Genomic DNA, 20,201 nt, shown 5'->3' on the forward strand with positions numbered 1-20,201 from the left:
ATATTACCACTGTTCAAAGGAGAAACACCCAGAGCAGTTTTATGCCAGATTACTGAGACTGTACCTTCCTCACCGATCTGAGTATGAAATACGAAGTACCGATCTTCCAACCTACGACTCTTTTTACAACTCTGGCTGGGTCCAGCTACCAGGCTCAAACCGTCCTGAGAGTGTGAAACATATTGTCAAAACAAACAGAGACAAATATGAGAAAAACACTGAGGAGATTGAGAATGCACTTGTAGAGTTTGAGGAGAGCAGAGACCATGTGATTGATGAATGGTGTAATCTTGCTCCTGAATCTGAAGTTGTGAGGTTGCCGTGTGATGATGACCTGCAGGAAAGAGAGCCAGACGATGAACAGTAAAATGTGCCCGACTATTGTCCTCAGTCTGCTGCTGTAACAGAAATGAGAGCCATCAGAGAACCTCCAGCTATGGATCCAGCTGTGCTACGACATATGTATCAGAACCTGAACCAGAAGCAGGCCTGTGTGTTCTATGCAATCAGAGACTGGTGCAATAAACTTGTGTGTGGCCTAAATCCAGAGCAGTTTTTCTTTTATGTCAACGGTGGTGCAGGAACAGGAAAGTCACACCTGATAAAATGCATTTACTCTGAGGCATCTAAGATACTGAGCAAACTGCAACTCTACTCAGAGGAGTTTGACATATCAAACCCAACTGTTTTACTCTCTTCTTTCACTGGAACTGCAGCTTTCAACATCTGTGGCACAACACTTCACTCTCTACTGAAGCTTCCCCGCAGTCTGAAACCACCAATCCAAGGACTTGGTAACAAACTGGATGAACTCAGATCTGAACTGTTTAATGCTCAAATCATCATAATCGATGAGATCTCGATGGTTTCGAAGCCTCTTTTTGCTTATGTGGACGCACGACTGAAACAGATCAAAGGCAATCAGAGAGCGTTTGGTGGAATGTCAGTTTTAGCTGTTGGAGATTTTTATCAGCTGCCACCTGTGCGACAGTCTAAACCGCTCTGTGTACACGATCCAGCAGATATTGACCTGTGGCAGGAACATTTTCAGATGATCACTCTGACTGAGATCATGAGACAGAAAGATGATGTTGCCTTTGCAGACATGTTGAACAGGATTCGGGTGAAACAAAAGGCAGATGAGCTGTCTCAGGCTGACAGAGATTTGTTGTCACAGACCATCACTGAACGAGCTCGTTGTCCCACTGAGGTTCTGCACATTTTCCTCACAAATAAGTTGGTTGATGAACACAACTCAGCAACACTGTCTTTGTTCCATTCCAACATTATAATGATCGATGCAGATGACTTCCAGAAAGATCCCCGAACAGGCACAATGGCACGAAAAGACACATCATATAAGGGAGGTCGAAATGATTTAGCAGACACTCTGAAAGTTGCTGAAGGGGCTCGTGTCATGCTCACCAGAAACTTTGATGTTCAGAATGGTCTGGTTAACGGTGCTTTTGCCACACTGATGAGCATCGTGACTTCTCAAGATGATCAACACATCACTAAGCTGGGCCTGATGATGGACAATCAGACAGGTGTAACAAGAAACCAGAGTGGAGCTCCAGAATCTGCCAATCTGGTTTACATCGAGAGAGCAGAGGAGAAGCTGAAACAGAACGGAGTGGTACGTAGACAGTTTCCTGTGAGGCTGGCGTTCTCGTGCACTGTCCATAAAACCCAGGGCCTCACAACACATGCAGCTGTGGTGTCACTGCAGAAAATCTTTGAAGCAGGTATGGCTTATGTAGCTCTCAGCAGAGTGACGTCTCTCAGTCGTCTTTATTTACTAGATTTGGATGAAAAGAAAATATACGCCAATCCTGAAGTGACTGCAGCGCTCGAGACCATGAGACAAGCCGATGTGGATCACATGATGCCTCTTCTTCAGGTGAGAGAAACAGTAAACAGGCCTGACACTCTGACCCTTGTTCATGACAACACAGAGGGACTGCCATCTCACATCGGTGACATCAAGAAACATCATGAGCTGAGGCTAGCAGATGTACTGTGTCTGACAGAGACTCGCCTGCAAGGTTCCTTTGTTGCAGACAGTCTTCAGCTGGACGGCTACAACATGTTTAAACGCAACAGACACGCGTCCTACACTAGATATCCTCAGATGGCCAGCAAAGAAGGTGGTGGAGTTGCTGTTTATGTGAGAAACCACATTCAGGTGCGTGAAAGACAGTATTTGCATAATGTGACTGATCTTGAGTTTGTGGCTTTGAAGATTGAGGCTCCATTCTGTGCAGTGATTGCAGCTGTGTACAGACCTCCTGACTACAGTCTGAGACCGTTCCTGGAAAACCTGGTAAGCCTTTTGGATGCACTTGAGGTGTTGGACTGTCACCCTGTTATTGTGTGTGGAGACTTCAATGAGAATCAGGTACTCGGGTCAACAAAGCCAATTCTAGATCTGTTTCAGTCTAAGGGATATGTACAGCTGATCACCTCTGCCACCACAGACAAGAACACACTGCTTGATCTAATTTTCATTTCCCAGCCACAGAGATGTCACCAGTCAGGGGTCATGAGGACGTATTATAGCTATCACAACCCAGTGTTCTGTGTCCTGTCCACCAGTGAACCATGAAGAGGTCGGTGAGTCTTAAAAATCATGAAAAATGTAAAGAATTACTGCCTGAAGTTTGTATTTTTGGTGAAGAGATAATAATGTTTTCTTTAGAAAAGTATTAAGAAAAGCTATTGATATTTAACAGAATAAGATAATGAATTTTTCCCAGATACTGTAAGTTTTCTCAATATTGAATGTTTCACCTCATAAAAGATTATTTACAGCTGTTATAATACTTATAATTTAAATAATATGACACATATAAGTTATAATGAATCAAATGATGATAATATATTAAAATGATAATGGGTATAATAATATTAAATACATTTATATCACCTCTATATTCAACCCGTTGTGGCCTGTGCATTTATCTGGGTGGGTTGGGTCAGGATTGATAAATGCACAGGCCACCACTGTCTGAGCAGCTCTATAAAAGCTGCTACATTTACCATCAGAAAGCATGAGCTCTAGGTGCAGCACATGCTTTCTGATGTACCAATAACACCAGCTGATACCCCACTGGGGTGGAGGGCAAAGTGGGTTGGGGGTGGGGTGGCCAGTCAAAGAACTATAACTCTACTATAACTTAAACTGTTTAGATGTTTAGCTTTGTTTCCTCCAGACAGGAGACATGTTCTCCTGTATCCTTCATGACAACATCCTTCAGCACCAACTCCAGCACAACAACACACACTTCAACATCATCTTCATGAACTGTCAGTCCAAACCAGACCCATCACAGAGAAATCTTCTACATCCTGCCATCCCAGTGTTTCTTCAAAGCAGAGCATAAAATGGCCCCTGTTAACCCTCACCTGACCACCTGGCTGACCCTGAGAAAAACCACACATCATGCTGCCTCAGACCACCAGCAACAGTGAACTCAGCACTGCTGCATCATACAGAGACATGTCCTCCTCCTGCCAGTGACCAGGGTTCTTCTCAGCTTTCAGAAGGTAGAGTGGAGATCTTCTCTTGGGAAATACAAAATATTAACTTCATTACTCGGGGTATGCTAATTCCCAGTTCCATTGTCTTTCTGTAGGCCTTTCTCTCCTGTGAATCCTTCATAGCTGAGACCCTCACAGATGAACAGAAAGTTATCATCAACACTTCTGAAACATCCACATGTTAAATCTCACTGACAGGAGATGATTTGTGCTCTGCAGCACTGTTCAAGGTATAAACTTATCATGCATCATGTGACCTTTCAGCTTGTGATTTTAAAGACTAAGGTTCATGACTATATATTTGTTTTCTCCTCAGGATCAGTTCCACCTTCATGCTTGCATCATCTTCCTCTCCAGTAGAGACAAACTGCTGTTGACTCTTTGGTTGGTGGTCACATGTCTGTCCCCTGTCTTCACACACATCCATAAAGGATGTGAAGGGGACCAAGGGCCTCCTCACGATGGAGGGGGACATTGTGCAAGTATGTTGATTCTGTTCATCACAGTAACACACTGATACACTAACTTTAATCAACATTCCCAGTAATTACAATGTGTGCACTGATCTTCTGTAGGTTTATTGTTAAATCAAACCAGTATTTTAAATGTTTTACTAAATAAAAGCTGTCACTGTGACATGTTTCATTCTAACTACATTAATAAGTGCTTCACTGTGTTATTTAGAGAGTTGTGTTATTGAGAGTTGACAGCAACAGATTCCAAACACAAATACCATACTTGAAATGAACTCTAGACCTTTTATCTGCTCCTTGTCAATGAAATAACGAACTCCCATGAGGGAATAACATACACCTGGCCATGGAACAGCTGAGCAGCCAATTGTCCAATTACTTTTGGTCCCTTAAAAAGGGGGGGGCCACATATAAAATGTATTGTAATTCCTACACCGTTCACCTGATTTGGATGTAAATACCCTGAAATTAAAGCTGAAAGTCTGCACTTAAAGCACATCTTGATTGTTTCATTTTAAATCCATTGTGGTGGTATACAGAGCCAAAATGATGAAAATTGTGTCAATGTCCAAATATTTATGGACCTAACTGTATAAATGTACACATGAAATAAGTGGATTGTATGGATTTAGTAGTAATTATAAAAGGAATAAGACAGGACCCACACTCATGTTGTGTTGACTCATTATGGAGAGCATTGCTGACATTTGGGAATGCCCTCCATTACGGCCACCTGCAATGATGATCATGTTATTATTTAATAAACACACTGTACAGTAACACACTGATACACTAACTTTAATCAACATTCCCAGTAATTACAATGTGTGCACTGATCTTCTGTAGGTTTATTGTTTAATCAAACCAGTATTATAAATGTTTTACTAAATAAAAGCTGTCACTGTGACATGTTTCGTTACATTAATAAGTGCTTAATAAGTAATAAGTGCTTTACTGTGTTATTTAGCTGTCATCTGTGAGGATGATTTGCATCAGGAGAGAGGAGGTCCTACTGCGTCAGCTAAAGCTGCAGCAGGTCCTCTGTGCAGCATCAGGCCTTCATAATGAGGCTCAAAGGTAAAAATACTCCTGGTTTCCTCTTGAAGGACTGTACCCATCTTTCCAGTGCTGCAGCGAACACTGAGCAGGTACATGGAAGTAGCAGTTCAGCAGCCAGTGAAAGTGAAAAAGGTCACATGGTGAGAACATTTACATCTTCACATTGACTCTGTGCTCCTTTAACTCTTTAGTTTGCACCATCAGATTCAACAAACAGCAACCACATAAAAGTGAACTGTGGACAAAATGGAGGACTCTGAGTAACATTTTATCCTGTCCATCTGTGTAAATGTGAATGTTTATTTCATGTTTCAGAACAATGCAATAGTGTTTTTCTCCATCATGTTTCCTCATATCTGGTCAATGTTCACTAAAAACTTTGACTACTTCAGATATCATGTGCAAATGTACTCATGAGCACACCAGAGAGAACTGGTTTAGTCGTACTTATAGCAGGAATAAGACAGGACTCACACACATAAAATAAACCCCACCATGTGAAAAGAGATACGGCTGAACAAAACTGCGAGTCATTGAAATTGTTATATCTTTGTTTATCAGTGTTCAATAAAACACTTATAAACAGTGTATTTTATCAGTGTACTTGGAAACTGATAAACAAACAGTAATAACCAACTCATATTTACCTTGTGAGTTATGGTAAAGACACAGTTTTTACCATAACTCACAAATTCTATGCCTTGTTTTATTCACCAAGAAAGAAGGACTAAATTCAAACTTGGTTACCATAAAACCACAGAAAAAAAGTAATAATGCAAATGACACAGGATATCTGAGCAGGTTTAGTGTGTTGGTGACTTACATTGTTCAGCCCTGCCTTTCAATATGATCACAGAAACCAATTATGGGAATTTTGTTTTTGTACTAATTTATTTGTCTATCTTCTTTCTGTTATTTGTTTTTTCTTATTGAATATATCCAACAGTTTTAGGGTGAGACATAATGAAATACTTTAGGAACATAGAACTACTTCAATCCAAACAAAAACTTTTTATTTGATATATTTAAGTTTGTCCTTTGACAAAAATGTAAGTCTTCTTTTGTTCTCCATCATGTTTTCCTGTATTTTGGTTATCACTGAAACAATGACGTAGTTAAACTAAATAAACTGACCTCTTCAGTGATCACATATAAATGTACACATGAAATAAGTGGATTGGATGGATTTAGTAGTAATTATAAAAGGAATAAGACAGGACCCACACTCATGTTGTGTTGACTCATTATGGAGAGCATTCCTGACATTTGGGAATGCCCTCCATTACGGCCACCTGCATTGATGATCAGGTTATTATTTAATAAATACAATTTTCTCAACTGTCCACCATATGGAAACTAATGATAGCAGAACAGTTTATAGAACATTTTATTTGGCCATTCTAAAGACCCCAAAAATTGCAAATGGATGAAAAAACACACTTTTAAAATGGAACACACGATTGAGTGAATCCTGTCTTAGTGTGGGGTATCAGCTGGTATTTTGGTTTAGGAACAATTTTTATTATCGCTCTGGATAAGAGCGTCTGCTAAATGACTAAATGTAAATTATAACTAATATTCATAATAGTAGTTTTGTTTTCTTTTTTGTAAAATGATTAACATAAGACTATATATTTGATTAATAATATTATTGTTGAAATATAACATAACATATCACATAATAATGGACATTATTTGAAATCCATAACAGAACATGGGGTCAGATGGCTGAGCGGTTAGGGAGTCGAATGTTTAAAAATGTCATTAAAAAACGGACCCCTCTGCAACCGACGCAAGCAAGCACACCCTACAATTTCCCCAGAAATTGTACCCTCTCTAGTTGTTTTTGCGGCAAACAGGCGCTCTGGATAAGATCGTCTGCTAAATGACTAAATGTAAGTGCATCACAGTGCAACATGTTTTTAGTGAGTGAGAATGTTGTATAGAGTTTTGCCAAAAGAGTGACTGATTGTACAAATGGGTTTAGGCCACCTGTGTTCAGAGAATGCGGTTTAGTGTTATAACAATTGTGAAAAACGGTAAAATAACCAATCATTCACGTCTTCAATGCTAAACCTTGCAATCAAGTGAAAATGACAGGTCTTCGGGTAGCCTACGAATCTGGATAATTTTTCAGCGAACATTCTCACGTCAAGTTTGTTTTTCTAGATCCCAACTTTTACGTGGGAAGTGGCTTAGGCGTCTTTCAGGCCCTGTTTTGTGCGTACGCAACGGCCTATATGAGGCACCGGTTCGGTAATGAATGTGCCAGTCAGCAAATCTTTTCGTGGCATACGGGGTCTTATCTTTTGTCACGTGACTCGTTCTCAGCCATCTTGTGGAAAACGGAGAGAGACACACACTACTCGAATACAAAACCTGTGCTATCATTAAAAGTAGAGGTAAGACATATACAGTTTAATTGTTATGTGTAGCGTAGACATCGATAGAAGTGCATAGTTGTGTTATAGACCCTCGTTTGAGCTAATTAAAGTGCCTAAGTCTTGTTATACCTGCATGTTTACTTGGCCTTACAACTCCGGCCTCAAGTATGGTCAATAGCCGCCAAAGGAGCGCAGAAGAGGGGATGGGTTTGCACTGAACAAACCTGTTGTAGCGACAGGCTTTTGCTAAATTAAAGGCCTCAAAGCAAACTAGTTGCTATTAGCTAACAAGCTACTACTACAGTATGCTAGTTGAAGTGTTGAGGCCTGGCTATCTGTGGATAAACTCGTGTCAGATCGCTTTGACCGTCTTTGGTGGGGTATTATGACAGTTTGCCTACATTGTGATCTTTATTTAGATTTTGACAACAACCGTTAGCAAGTTAGAATTCACAGCTAGCTTCATTTGACTGCATACGAAGTTATCGTAATGCTAGAGCCATACTCGGGTTGGAATCAGTTGAGTTAATTTGAACTAAACTAAACTCGGAAATGTATAGCTCAAGTAGTCAGAAGTCACCCGACAACTGTTGTTACAGGCTTCAACCCGATCCTGACATGGTACAACTGCTGCAGCTGTATTAGTTTCACCGGTTAATAATAGTTGGATACCAATGAAATTAGCTAGTGGTGGTACTGCCGTCCAGCTTGGAGGACCGGGGTTATTCTAGTATTTACAGCCAACCTGACGAGCGTCCACCTATACTGTCAAAGTTTGTTCAAATATAGATTAGCTACTACAGTAGCTGGCAGATAACCTAGCTTGACCAATTTAGTCCATCTAATTATTAGAACTAGTAGAGCTAGCTAGTTAGTAGTAGGCTGTAGGTAGACCAGCAACGTCGTAGGTAGAAAGTAGCATAGGAATATTTCTGTCAGTCGTACAAGTTGACATACCATGTGCAAATAGAGGTATTCTAATATGAAAAGCAGTAGTGCTAGCTCTATTAGACTAAAGTAATTACTAACGAACGCTATACATTCCAGCACCAAGGTAGGCTAACTAACAGTTGGAAATACTTGACCTTTAGTCAGTACCTGTAAACACTACGTTACGTTAAATTAGACATTTTATAATGTCTGTTATTCATAGAAGTTTTTTCAGTAGAAGTAAGAACAAAAACGGTACTGTACTGTTGATAGTGGCACGCGGCAGTACTGCAGCTGTCACGGAACATCTCCCCAGTGTCTCGTTCCAGTGCGGCAAGTGTCACGGAACATCTCCCCGGTGTCTTGTGGCAGTTGCACTGTCTTGTGAGTGTCGGCAGTTGCATGGGGTGTCTTGCTGCATTTTTGTTGACTGTCACATAACTGCCCCGCGGCAGTTTTAGAATAAGTTAATAAGTTAAACTGTTTGTGCGAACAGACTTGGGTGAAGACGTCCTCTTTTACCCAGACATGTCCTCTTTTCGAGACCTAAACAATGCGTCCAGCAGGGATTCCAAAATCGTTCGGGATTTTGGACTGACGCAGGGCAGTTACGCGTCAGTCAATAAAAATTCATCAATATCATAGGTTTAGTTTCCTATAATCAGCTCAAGAACCGGGCACTCTGCAAAGTTCATATTCCACACGTGTCCTCTTTATAATCCAACGGAGTGCAGTGCCACGATTGACGTTGTTTGGATAATCATTTCGACATCAAATAATGAAAAAATAATTACATCAGTTTGGCTTGCTCTCTTCGGTCACAGCCTCTTCACTCTGATTGGTCCTCTGGTCTGCAACGAGTTTCCAAAGAATAGGTTATCTTGAGAACCGGGTACTTTATAATCCAAAGCATTCGCAATGAAACTAAGCATAGTAAGGAAAATAGGTGAATGAGGCCTACAATTATGACAACTGTCTCAACCATTGTGCATGTAATTACTTCTGTTATGACTTAAATGTTAAGATGTTTGTGCTGGTAAGAGAATTTAACAGAGAACCAATATAGTAAATGTTGATCAACATAAGCAATTTATAACGTAGGAAACAGCAGACAAAAGAAGGCTACATAATCATTTGTATGAATGTAAGCTACCACAGTATTGGAAATTTGACTAGATGTGGAGGTTGAATACGTACTTCAGAGTAGGGCTGGGTGGTATGGCCTAAAATGTTTATCACGGTATAATTTGTATGTCATGATATATTAGTTATTCTTAAAATGTCGTGACAATGCAATCCGCAATGCAGCGGCTAATCTACTGCACTCGGACGGATTTGGATTGGGTAACTCCGGTGTGTCGCATGAGTTGAATTTAGCAATTTTTGTAGTGTTTAATTGCCACGGAAGAGCGACTTTTTAGTGGCCTATGCGTTCAACAGTTGCCTACGTTTATGGGATCGCAAGAAAATGTAAATATTTGTAGTGAGTTAACTCTATAAACAATTATTACATGGCTGAATACTCGATTCTGTTGGCCTACAATAAACATTTCACAATTCTAACCAACCTGGCATTGGATTTTATCAAACGCATTCATTTTCGCGCACATGCATGGCTTTCAGGTGGTGAAAAAGATTGCTCGTGTTTCCACCTTTGGCTAGCACAATTCCACGACACAACTTGTAGTGTAGGCTACTGTTTGTTGGTCGATATCGGATAACTTGAAACCAAACCATTTCCAAACGACAGAGGCCCTCTTTTTTTTACCAATTCTTCTTCGTCCGGCAAATCAACCCCACTGGCGTTATTTTCAGACATCATTAATGCCAGACATTAACTCAGACATCCATCGCAGCATGGACGCTCGCAGCGTCCATGCTGCATGTTTTTTTTTTGTAAAAGATACAAATTTGAACTAGCCCACAAGGCTGTATCACTTCAAATACCAAACAGAAACACTTTACTTAATACATTTATTTGTGATCTCCATATCACCAGCTGTATTACGGGCACTGCACTATCTATAATTCCAGAAATCTGTGTGTGTCACCGACATCATCGCGAGCACTGTGCCCCATCTAGGCATGGGCCAGTATCAGATTTTGACGGTATGATAAACTTGAGAAAAAATACCACAGCTCTAAAATATTTTTGTTGAACACAATATTTATTTATTTTTTAAGCAACACATCAAATGGTTTGAACAGAAGTAAACATGTAAAGTTAAAGATCCTGTAAAGTGGACCTGGAAACAAGTTTTAAGTTCGCCACACCACAGAATAATTTGTTATTAACTACCCATCCAAATTCGAATGAAAAAATAACACAGAAAGTATGTTAAATTAGGCTTTTAAATCGTGAAAAAATCTGCAGTCTTCTCTGCTTGAAACTGGGGGGGCGTGTCGCCTGAAGGAGCTGAAGCTCCGCTTCTCGCTGCCTAGTGCCTACCTCCGACCCAGATAATGGAAGCTATGTCAAGCCGAACAAAACCATATAGAATTACAATGTATTTGTTCAATGAGTTAAACATACAGATGCATATAAATGAAATGTTCCCCTGAGCTGTAACAGTAAAAATGGACACCAGAGACAGCAGACGGTGAGCTCTCCAACTAGGCTACTTCTAACACATTAGCTATTTCACCAAAATACCATCATTCTACACCGAGTAGCCTTAGCAGTTTGCACTAACTCATAGCAGAGATACCTCTGGAAAAGTTTTCTGATGATCAGTCCGATCATCTGGCCGTGTCTGCGTTGTATTAGCAACACAATACAAGGGACAGTGTGGCCATAAAAAAAGTTTGAATGTTGTTTCAATGTTGAAAAACGAGGAGGGAGCGAGTGCCAGAGTTGGCCAACGTGTTTGAGGGGGGAGGGTCCGTGAGTTATTCAACTGCGTGGATAACGTCATCTACACTTGTGTTTTGCTCAGGTGTCTCGCAAAGGGAGTAATGATTGACAGCTAATATTACCTAAAATCGTCATTAAAGTTAAGAATTTCAAAATTAAGTTTAATTGGTAATGTAACGTTGGATAGAACGGTGGAATGGTTACTAACGGCTCACAGCAGGTATACTACTGTGCAACTAGCTAACATTTTATAGAGAAATTAAAACATGTCGTGCCACAAGTTATTTGCACTCACACAAATGCTCCTGTGAGGAGTTGTAAATATGAGAGGTCGGCATACCGTATTTTTCAGACTATAAGTCGCTCCGGAGTATAAGTCGCATCAGTCAAAAAATGCTTAATGAAAAGGAAAAAATACATAAGTCGCTCTGGACTATAAGTCTCATTTATTTAGAAATGTACAGTACTGTGCAAAAGTCTTAGGCACAATAAAAATAAAAAAGGTTAAGGAAAAATGCTTTAAGAAATAATGAAATAAAAAAAATTAGCAAAATCTAGCAAAATTGCACTTTTATACTGCTGCACAAATATTTTTTTTTGATTACATATATTTATTTGATTAAATGTTGCATTCAAATCTGATACACTTAAACGAAAAAATGCAGCAACATTAACTATAATTCACTATAATTCTAATTTATTTTTACTAGAAATAGGTACGGTACAAAACTTTCTGCATCACTATTAGGATCCTCATCTGCCTCCTCACCGACGAGACACCAGAGATGTCGCCTACTAATTAATTAACTGCTTTGCGCAATTCCTGTGTTGTTCTTAATTACGAATTAAATATTAATAATAAAAGCTGGCCTCGTACACACCGCCCTCATTGAAACATGTAATTCAAGAACAGCTGTAGCATTTAATTGAGGAAATACAGTATAAGACATTATTTGTGTAAAAAATGTTGGGTGCCCAAGACTTAAGCACAGTACTGTATTCAGTTATTAACAGTTAGGCTGAATAGGCTAAATTAACATAACAAGCTAGGGAGTCCAACAAGCAATTTACCGGTAAGCTAGTTCACCAAGATCCCGATCTCATTACACATCACTGAATCCGTTGAACTCGTTAGTTCATGTCAGTCAGTATGCGTTAACATTTAAAAACATGTTAAATTATGTATATTTTGATATAAGTATCACCTGACTGGTCGCAGGACCAGCCAAACTATGAAAAAACTGGCTGACTAGTCCGGAAAATACGGTATTTCTCCCTTTTGGCACACAGCTTTGTGCGTAGTTTGTTCAAGTAGGCCTGCAAAGACAATACTTTTTTAACAGAAAACATAGCTAGCTACCCACAACGTAGCCCAGACCTCACAGGCCCTTAAAGGTGCAGTGTCCACTTGAACCTGTCCAGTGAATTATGTACAAGTAGTGTGTCATTACTAGCGATCATGTGCAGTGAATGGTTAATATGCTTTTATGTCCGATTTGGTGAGCCCAGAAGGAAAATATGGCATTTTAAAAGTAGCCTACATTTACAGTAGCTAGCTAACAGTAGCCTACTGAGAAAGTGATATTGTGATATTTTTACGTCCGTTTTGGAGCGACAGAGCGAAAATATTTCAGTCAACACATTAAGTTGAACCAAAATTTGCGTTCTAATCCGGTCCGATTCCTATCGGTTGCGTAGGAAACGGTTCCATAGTGGAACCGGGTTTCAGTACCCAACCCTAAAAAGTAGTCTGCTACACTCACAAATATATTTTGAGGTTTCACAAATAAAATTTGGTGGGCATATGCGACCAAGATGGATGAAAATTGCATTGCAGTTTGATTTCAGGTGTGCGACCCTTCATTTTCTGCCTGAGCCCCTAAAATTCTGTTAGGGACTCTTAGTAAAAAAAGTTAGTCTGGAGCCCTGACTAGGCCAAGTTCAGGCAGTGTAGTGCTGAAAAGGGTGCGCATTCGGTTTTGGTAAACCTGTGATGCAACACAAGTAACTTTGTAGTCCAAATATCTATTGAACAGTTTATCCAAAACATCCAGTCCATCCAGTTAGGCCTGTCGCGATAGTCAATATATTGACTTATCGCATGGTATATGGAAATGAGCGCAATAATTTTTTGTGCCATGATATATTGCAACTGATCATTTTTATAATAAAAAACTTATATTAATTTTTACATAAAAAGGAATGTCACCAACATTTTAGTCAATCCCGCTGCCTCAGTCATCTTGTCTGCTTTCTGTGTCGAAAGCGTAGGCGGGACTAGGGTCTCCACACACACACACACACACACACACACACACACACAGACAGGTGTGAACTCACTGTGTTATAAAGTGTTCTGTTTCGTGACATCTACAGCTGTTAGGAAGAACAAGTAAAAATTGACTTGGTTTCAAAGCCGCAATCTTCAGCTCCGGTGTGGGAACATTTTGTCTTTAAGCCGAATGAGATGAGAGCCAATTAACGTGAACAAGCTGGTATGTCGACTTTGTTTAAAAACAGTGGAAACGAAAAGAGGCAACTAACCTAACATCTCACCTACCAATACATAACTATCCCATCCAGTTTTTCAACCTGTGAACAACAACTGCAGCTGGAGCTGGAAAGGGGTCTTCCATACAGTTCTGTTACAGATGCCTTTTCCCGACAGTGCAAATATAAACGTGACAGCGCGAAATGGCGCACACTCACGGATAGCGTAATTCGCTATATAGCCAAAGAGATGCAGCCATTAAACACGGTCAAAAAACCAGCATTTACAAATATGCTGCAAACTTTTGACAAACACAGGGCTGCCAACTCTCACGCATTGGCCATGAGACACACATTTCAACCATTCCACACGCTCTCACGCCACACCTTGTATATCTCAAGCTGAAAAGGCAACGCCAACCAAGTAGCCCTGTTAACGTTGTAAACAATAAGGGATGATGGAGTGAAGCGACAGACGCGCGAACAGCCGTGAAAATGACCCCCCCCCCCAAGGCGAGTTATGTAATCAGTGGCATAAAATGGATTGAAAATTACAATTGACGTGTGTGCAATAATATCGTTTATCGCAATTAATTTTGGTGCAATATATCGCACAAGAAAAGGTAGTTATTGTGACAGCCCTACATCCAGTCATCATCGCACGCTGCACTACACATCCATGGGTCCTGAGCAGTGATGCCGGTAACGCGTTACTCTAATCTGGCCACTTTTTTCAGTAACGAGTAATCTAACGCGTTACTATTTCCAAACCAGTAATCAGATTAAAGTTACTTGTCCAAGTCACTGTGCGTTACTATTTTGTCATTAATAGTAAAATATATATTTTGATTTCTTCTTGCGTCTCTGGGAGTTAAGCCTATGCGACAATTAAGTCACATTTTCAGCACGAGGGTCACGTCACGTGTATATACATTAGGGCGGCAACAACGAATCGATTAAAATCTATTATTAAAAGCGTTGGCAACAAATGTAATTATCGATTCGTTGTGTCGCGTGATTATTACGCCACTCAATATGTCGCGGAGATGTTTGAGTATTAAAAAAAAAAGTTTAGTTGAGCGCGGAGGTAGAGGTAAGGCCATCGGAGAGACGTTGTTGAGTAACGTTGTTCTGAAACACATGGCGGAGGCAGAGAAATCAGTACGACCCAAGTCATCCAAGGTGTGGGAGCATTTCACACTAAATGCATCGAAACAGTGTGTTAATTGACCAAGGTGAAGTTAGTTTCATATTCGACATTCGTCTCACATTCGGAAGACGCTACTTTGCAGTATCGCGTTAGGGACCGGGTGAAAACAACCCATACCATTTTGAAAAATGTAGACTTTTTATAATATTTTTTGGAATATAAAACCTCAAACAGACACCAGAGTATCTTAACAATGTCTGGTATACTTCCACAGCCTTTACTTTTTCAATGATGTTTCAAATAAAATGATAGAAAATCACTAATCTTTGAAAATAGCTTAATCCTCGCAAATCTTAACTTTTTTCAAAATTGTGTCTAAAAATCATAAATATACACCAGATTATTCTAATAAAGTCTGGCCTACTTCCAGAACCTTTCAATTTTCATTAAAGTTTTAAACAATACTCAAATAAATTGCTCATCTTGGAAAATAGCATTAAGTCCACGCTAATATTAATGTAGCCTAATATAGGGGTTAGCTGCCCCCGTCCTTTCCAGACTTCTATTCTCTTCTATTCTTCTAACTATTCTCATTCATGAATTTCATTAAATCCAAGTACAGATCCAGACTGTTAACCATCTCCAGGCTGTTCTATGTCTCAGCAGAAGTGCTGCCAGGTGTCACACTAAGGAAAGGTTGATAGTCTTGTGCTTACATTTAGTCATTTAGCAGACACACTTATCCAGAGCGACTTGCAGTAAGTACAGGGACATTCCCCCTGTGGCAAGTAGGGTGAAAAACGTCATTTTGCACGGCCAGGAATCGAACCAGCAACCTTCTGATTAATAGCCCAATTCCCTAACCGCTCAGCCATCTGCCCCCCCCCCCCCCCCCCCTCCTGTTGTGCTTATTTGATTGTATGGTATACAGTTCCTTCTCCCTCCACAATTGTTAAAGCGGCACCCTTGGGAAAAGACCACCTGGGCAGTAGCCTCATATAAATTGAGTTTGAGACCAATGATCTAGGTCATTTCAGTTAGCTGGACTATTGGCAAAGAGAGAACCCATTTTTGCCAATTGCAGGTGTTTGTGGAGAACCTATTCCTAAACAGGGAAACTTATTATTACAATTTCCATGCACATACGCTATTTTATGTGTAGCAACTGTAACTTGAGTGGAACAAGGAATAGCCTCCTCTCTAATGAGCTGGTGGTATTATGTCTGACATTTTCCATTATCATCTGTAATTATAATTGTTGATTATAATTGGTATCATAGAATTCAGGGCTCGACAATAACGATTGCCCGGGGCCAGTAAAAAGTAACGTCGGGACAGTTAACCTAGCAACTCACTGGCCCGATTGGGCCACTGCAAATTATTGATTGAAAAAAACATTTGCATTGTAAAAGTTAACATCCTTCATATGTTTTGCTATCTGCTAAATCCATAAATAACTTTGCATCTCGTGGGGCGCACAGTTGGCAAATCAAGAGTTGAGTAGTGAGTGACGAGTGGTTGTCAAATTGTAATTCTCTAATCTTGATAATTTTTTAAACAACTGGCGCGAGACAATAAAGTGAAGATGGCAGCAAAGTAGAGCTACGAGCTTAAATGGAAGCAACTTTTTTTTATGGAAGGAAGATGCACTGTGTCGTATGTTCCCGTCTAAAGCAGACAAAAGTGGATCTTTTTACACAGGCACCGACAATTTTCGAAAACAATCCCTGACCCATCCATGCTAGCAGACAGCACCTGGTTTGCGTGACAGCTAAGCGGATGGTTGACGATCCATCTTCCAGGCCGTTGACCATGCTGGTCAGGAATTTAAATGTAGATGCCCATCGTGTTATTGCATGACTTATAACAACGGCATATCACGTAATTAAGACGGGCCAGCCGTTCCCCCGGGATATTGAACTGCAGCAGAAGAATGGTGTCGACTTGGGTAGCCTACTTAGTATCATACTGATGAAATGCCATGGAAGCTTTTATATATTAGCATTGAGGGACCAGAGGTTTCAGTTTCAGCCAGACAGAGTTGTGCAGAGATGGCTGTCAGCAGGGAAGAGAGCACGTCACGTAAATTTTTTATCACTAGAAATGTGATTTCATTTTTGTTCTTTTTATATTCAGGATGCGTTTAATAAATGGTTAAACATGTAAACAGAATAACACAACTTATAAGTCTTTGGTTTTGTTGTAACAATGATAAATTACAACTTTTGGAGGGGGGGCCAGTAAAAATAGTCTTGGGGCCAGTAAGTTTCAAACCCACTGGCCCAGTGCCAAAAATGTTTAATGTTGAGTCCTGGAATGATTAATTATTTAATGTTTTTTTCCATATGGATATTATTCAACTTGTGACATTTTGGGTTAGCATGTTGATGCTAGCATTGATGATGATAATTTCCCCCTCCATAGAACTTCAAGGAAGAATGGCAGAAACTCAGACACTTAACTTTGGACCAGAATGGTTAGTAACTAAGATGAACATAAATTCATGATATTGAGAATCCAAATGTCATAACGTTTGAAGACCTGTTGAATTAATATTTTTGATATGGGCTGGTTTCCCCTACTTTTAAACTTGCAATCTTTACCTAAAATTTGCATTTCACTTTCCCACATGTCCTACTCCTTTCTATCCTTTCTCCCAGGCTCCGAGCCTTGTCTGGGGGAGGAGGTGGGGGCAACAGTGCTACTGTTGCCTCACCACCGCTCTCACCTGCTTTGCCAAAGTATAAACTTGCAGACTACCGTTATGGGAGAGAAGAGATGTTAGCACTTTATGTAAAGGACAACAAGGTACGGGTAAATTCTGTGTTTTAATATATTACATACAGTTACGGATCCATGTACATGATCTGGATAGGACCTAGGGTACCATTTATTAATGAATACTTAAGTCAATCCTATATTTCCAAGTGACATTATTTATTTTCTCCCCCAGATCCCTATAGACCTGCATGATAAGGAATTTCTGCCCATTCTACAAGAGGACCCCCTGCCTCCACTGGCACTTGTACCTTTTACAGAGGAAGAGCAGGTACCACTTGACAATGTCAAAACACTAACCTTGAGAAACCTGAATATCCCCTTTCTGAAATCAAACATTGTGACCAAATACAAACACCCCCACCCCCTTTCTCCCTGTGCAGAGAAATTTTTCCATGTCTGTAAACAGTGCAGCTGTGCTCCGATTGACGGGTCGAGGAGGAGGTCCGGTAGTAGGGGCACCGAGGGGTCGAAGTACCTCACGGGGACGTGGTAAGACCATTATTGAGTCAGTGTGGATTAGGGATTTATCCAAAGCCAAATACATTACTCGTAATAGCACAGATAATGCCTTGGTCATTATTCCATCTGAAGTTCATTGGTAATATTCGGAATCGGATGATTTGATCACTTATCTTTCAATGCCAGAGTTGTTTGTCAAACAACGCAAGCGTAATAGTGTAATGCCCCTGTTGATGGGATCTGATGTGTTCTGATTAGGGGTGGAACGGTACATGTATTGAACCGAAACGGGCGTCACCAGGGCTCTACAGTGCGAGTATTTCACTCACATTTACGCCTAGAAATAGGTATAGTGCGAACTTGAAAAATAATTTACGAGCACAGTGCGCGAGTGACGGGTTGTTGTCAATACACAGAACAACCGTGCGATGAAGTGAAGCATACCATTGATTTCACATGGAAAGCAAGTCACGGAGTCATGCGATGTGAACATAGCATAATGACACACGAGCGATGATTCGCAACCAATGGGCCAGAGCCATATAAAAAGAGTTACAACGCTCTCTGATCTCGCCGACACGTTATCACTTGGTTCAAGTAGCTCGCAAAAAAACACTGCTGGCAACCTGTTTGAATGGTTTTCAACGGGACAGACAGTAGCAGCATCTCGATTTACTGACATTTTCGGTATATTAACACATATCAATTGGTTACTGGTGTGTTGTATCATGTATATGTCTGATACTTTATTAACATTTATGTATTACATTAACTTATAACACTAGGCAGCAATTGTGAAGCAGAGCTAGAAATGGCTATGCTAGCTACCATACTGTAGCTCACACCAGCTCAATTTAAGACAAGAAAGGCGTTTGGTAAATAGAACAGAATATACAAGGCAACCAATTGCATTTAATAAAACATTTTATTATGCAATATTTCCAGTGAGAGGGTCAAGTTTGTTTTTAGTGAGTGGACCTGAAATTCCTGCCGAGCTTCGACAGCTAGCTGGACGATTGGGGATCAAATCAAATCAAATTTATTTGTATAGCCCTTTTTACACGCAAGCATGTCACAGAGGGCTTCACATATGCCCATAGAACTGCCCCTCAACCAACCTAAACCCTCAAGGAAGACAAGGAAAAACTCCCCAAAAACTCAACAGGAGAAAAAAATGGAAGAAACCTTGGGAGGAGCAATTCAGAGAGGGATCCCCTCCTCCAGAGACGGTTGGTGAGAGAGAGGAGCAGAACACAGGCTAAACATAGTCATGCAGTGTCGATGGGTTTTTAAAACACTAAAATCCATTGTTCAACTTTATAGATGTAGGACAGGACCGGGAGACTCGCGACCAGGTCCAGCGTTGGCTGACCGACGACCAGGCAGGTGCTGACAACTCAAACCCCCCACACCACAAGGGATGTGTGTGGGGGGGGGACAGAGAGAGGAGAGCAGGGATTAGAGAATGCCAGGAGCAGCTAACAGTTACAGTCATAATAGAATGAGATCCCCACCGGTCAAGTGTGGACTGGTGCAGCAATTTAACATAGCAAAAAAGGGGAATTTGATGCAACCCCACACACCAAGACAGCGACAGCCCCCCTCATTTGGAACATGAAATCTGTTCCAGGGGAAGAGAACTCTAAAATAAGTTATACTTATAGAATATGGATGGAAAAAACCCGTCCCCCGTTGCCTCCAACTAGTAACATACTTACCTTTAACAGTCGTAGAATTGACTAAACAATAACATTTTTAACCTAATTTTAAATGTCGAAACAGTATCAGACTCCTTAATTGAGACGGGTAATTTGTTCCAGAGAAGAGGTGCTCTATATGAGAACGCCCTACATCCAGCTGTTTTTTTCTTAATTTTGGGAACCACCAGATAGCCGGCATCTTGATCTAAGTGTCCTTGCGGGGCAATAGGGTGCAAGGAGACCGGAGAGGTACAGTGGTGCCAATCCATGCAGAGATTTGTAGGTTAGTAGTAGAACTTTGAAGTCAGCTCTGGCTTGGATAGGGAGCCAGTGTAGAGAGACAAGAGTAGAAGTTATGTGATCAAAGGGGACCCTTCAATC

The 20,201-nt window shown here is 40.5% G+C and overlaps 1 protein-coding gene and 1 long non-coding RNA gene across 5 annotated transcripts in view; both read left to right on the top strand.

The window, feature by feature from the left end:
* The first annotated feature begins 3,157 nt into the window (after positions 1-3,157).
* LOC134036920 (uncharacterized) lies at positions 3,158-4,131 on the top strand. The gene is made up of 3 exons (XR_009932462.1): positions 3,158-3,546; positions 3,636-3,770; positions 3,857-4,131. It is a non-coding gene; the product is annotated as an uncharacterized LOC134036920 (long non-coding RNA).
* Positions 4,132-7,327: 3,196 nt separating this feature from the next.
* Positions 7,328-20,201, top strand: part of gigyf2 (GRB10 interacting GYF protein 2) — a 50,764-nt gene continuing 37,890 nt past the window's right edge. For all 4 annotated transcript variants that reach the window (XM_062480793.1, XM_062480795.1, XM_062480796.1 and 1 more), the window contains exons 1-5: positions 7,328-7,474; positions 17,305-17,356; positions 17,541-17,688; positions 17,834-17,929; positions 18,042-18,150. In XM_062480793.1, coding sequence (XP_062336777.1) covers positions 17,319-17,356; positions 17,541-17,688; positions 17,834-17,929; positions 18,042-18,150 — 391 coding nt within the window. In that variant the 5' untranslated portion in view covers positions 7,328-7,474; positions 17,305-17,318. The remainder of the gene's footprint in view (positions 7,475-17,304; positions 17,357-17,540; positions 17,689-17,833; positions 17,930-18,041; positions 18,151-20,201) is intronic.

The sequence above is a fragment of the Osmerus eperlanus genome, chromosome 16 (assembly GCF_963692335.1).
Source record: "Osmerus eperlanus chromosome 16, fOsmEpe2.1, whole genome shotgun sequence".
NCBI classification, from domain to species: Eukaryota; Metazoa; Chordata; class Actinopteri; order Osmeriformes; family Osmeridae; genus Osmerus; species Osmerus eperlanus.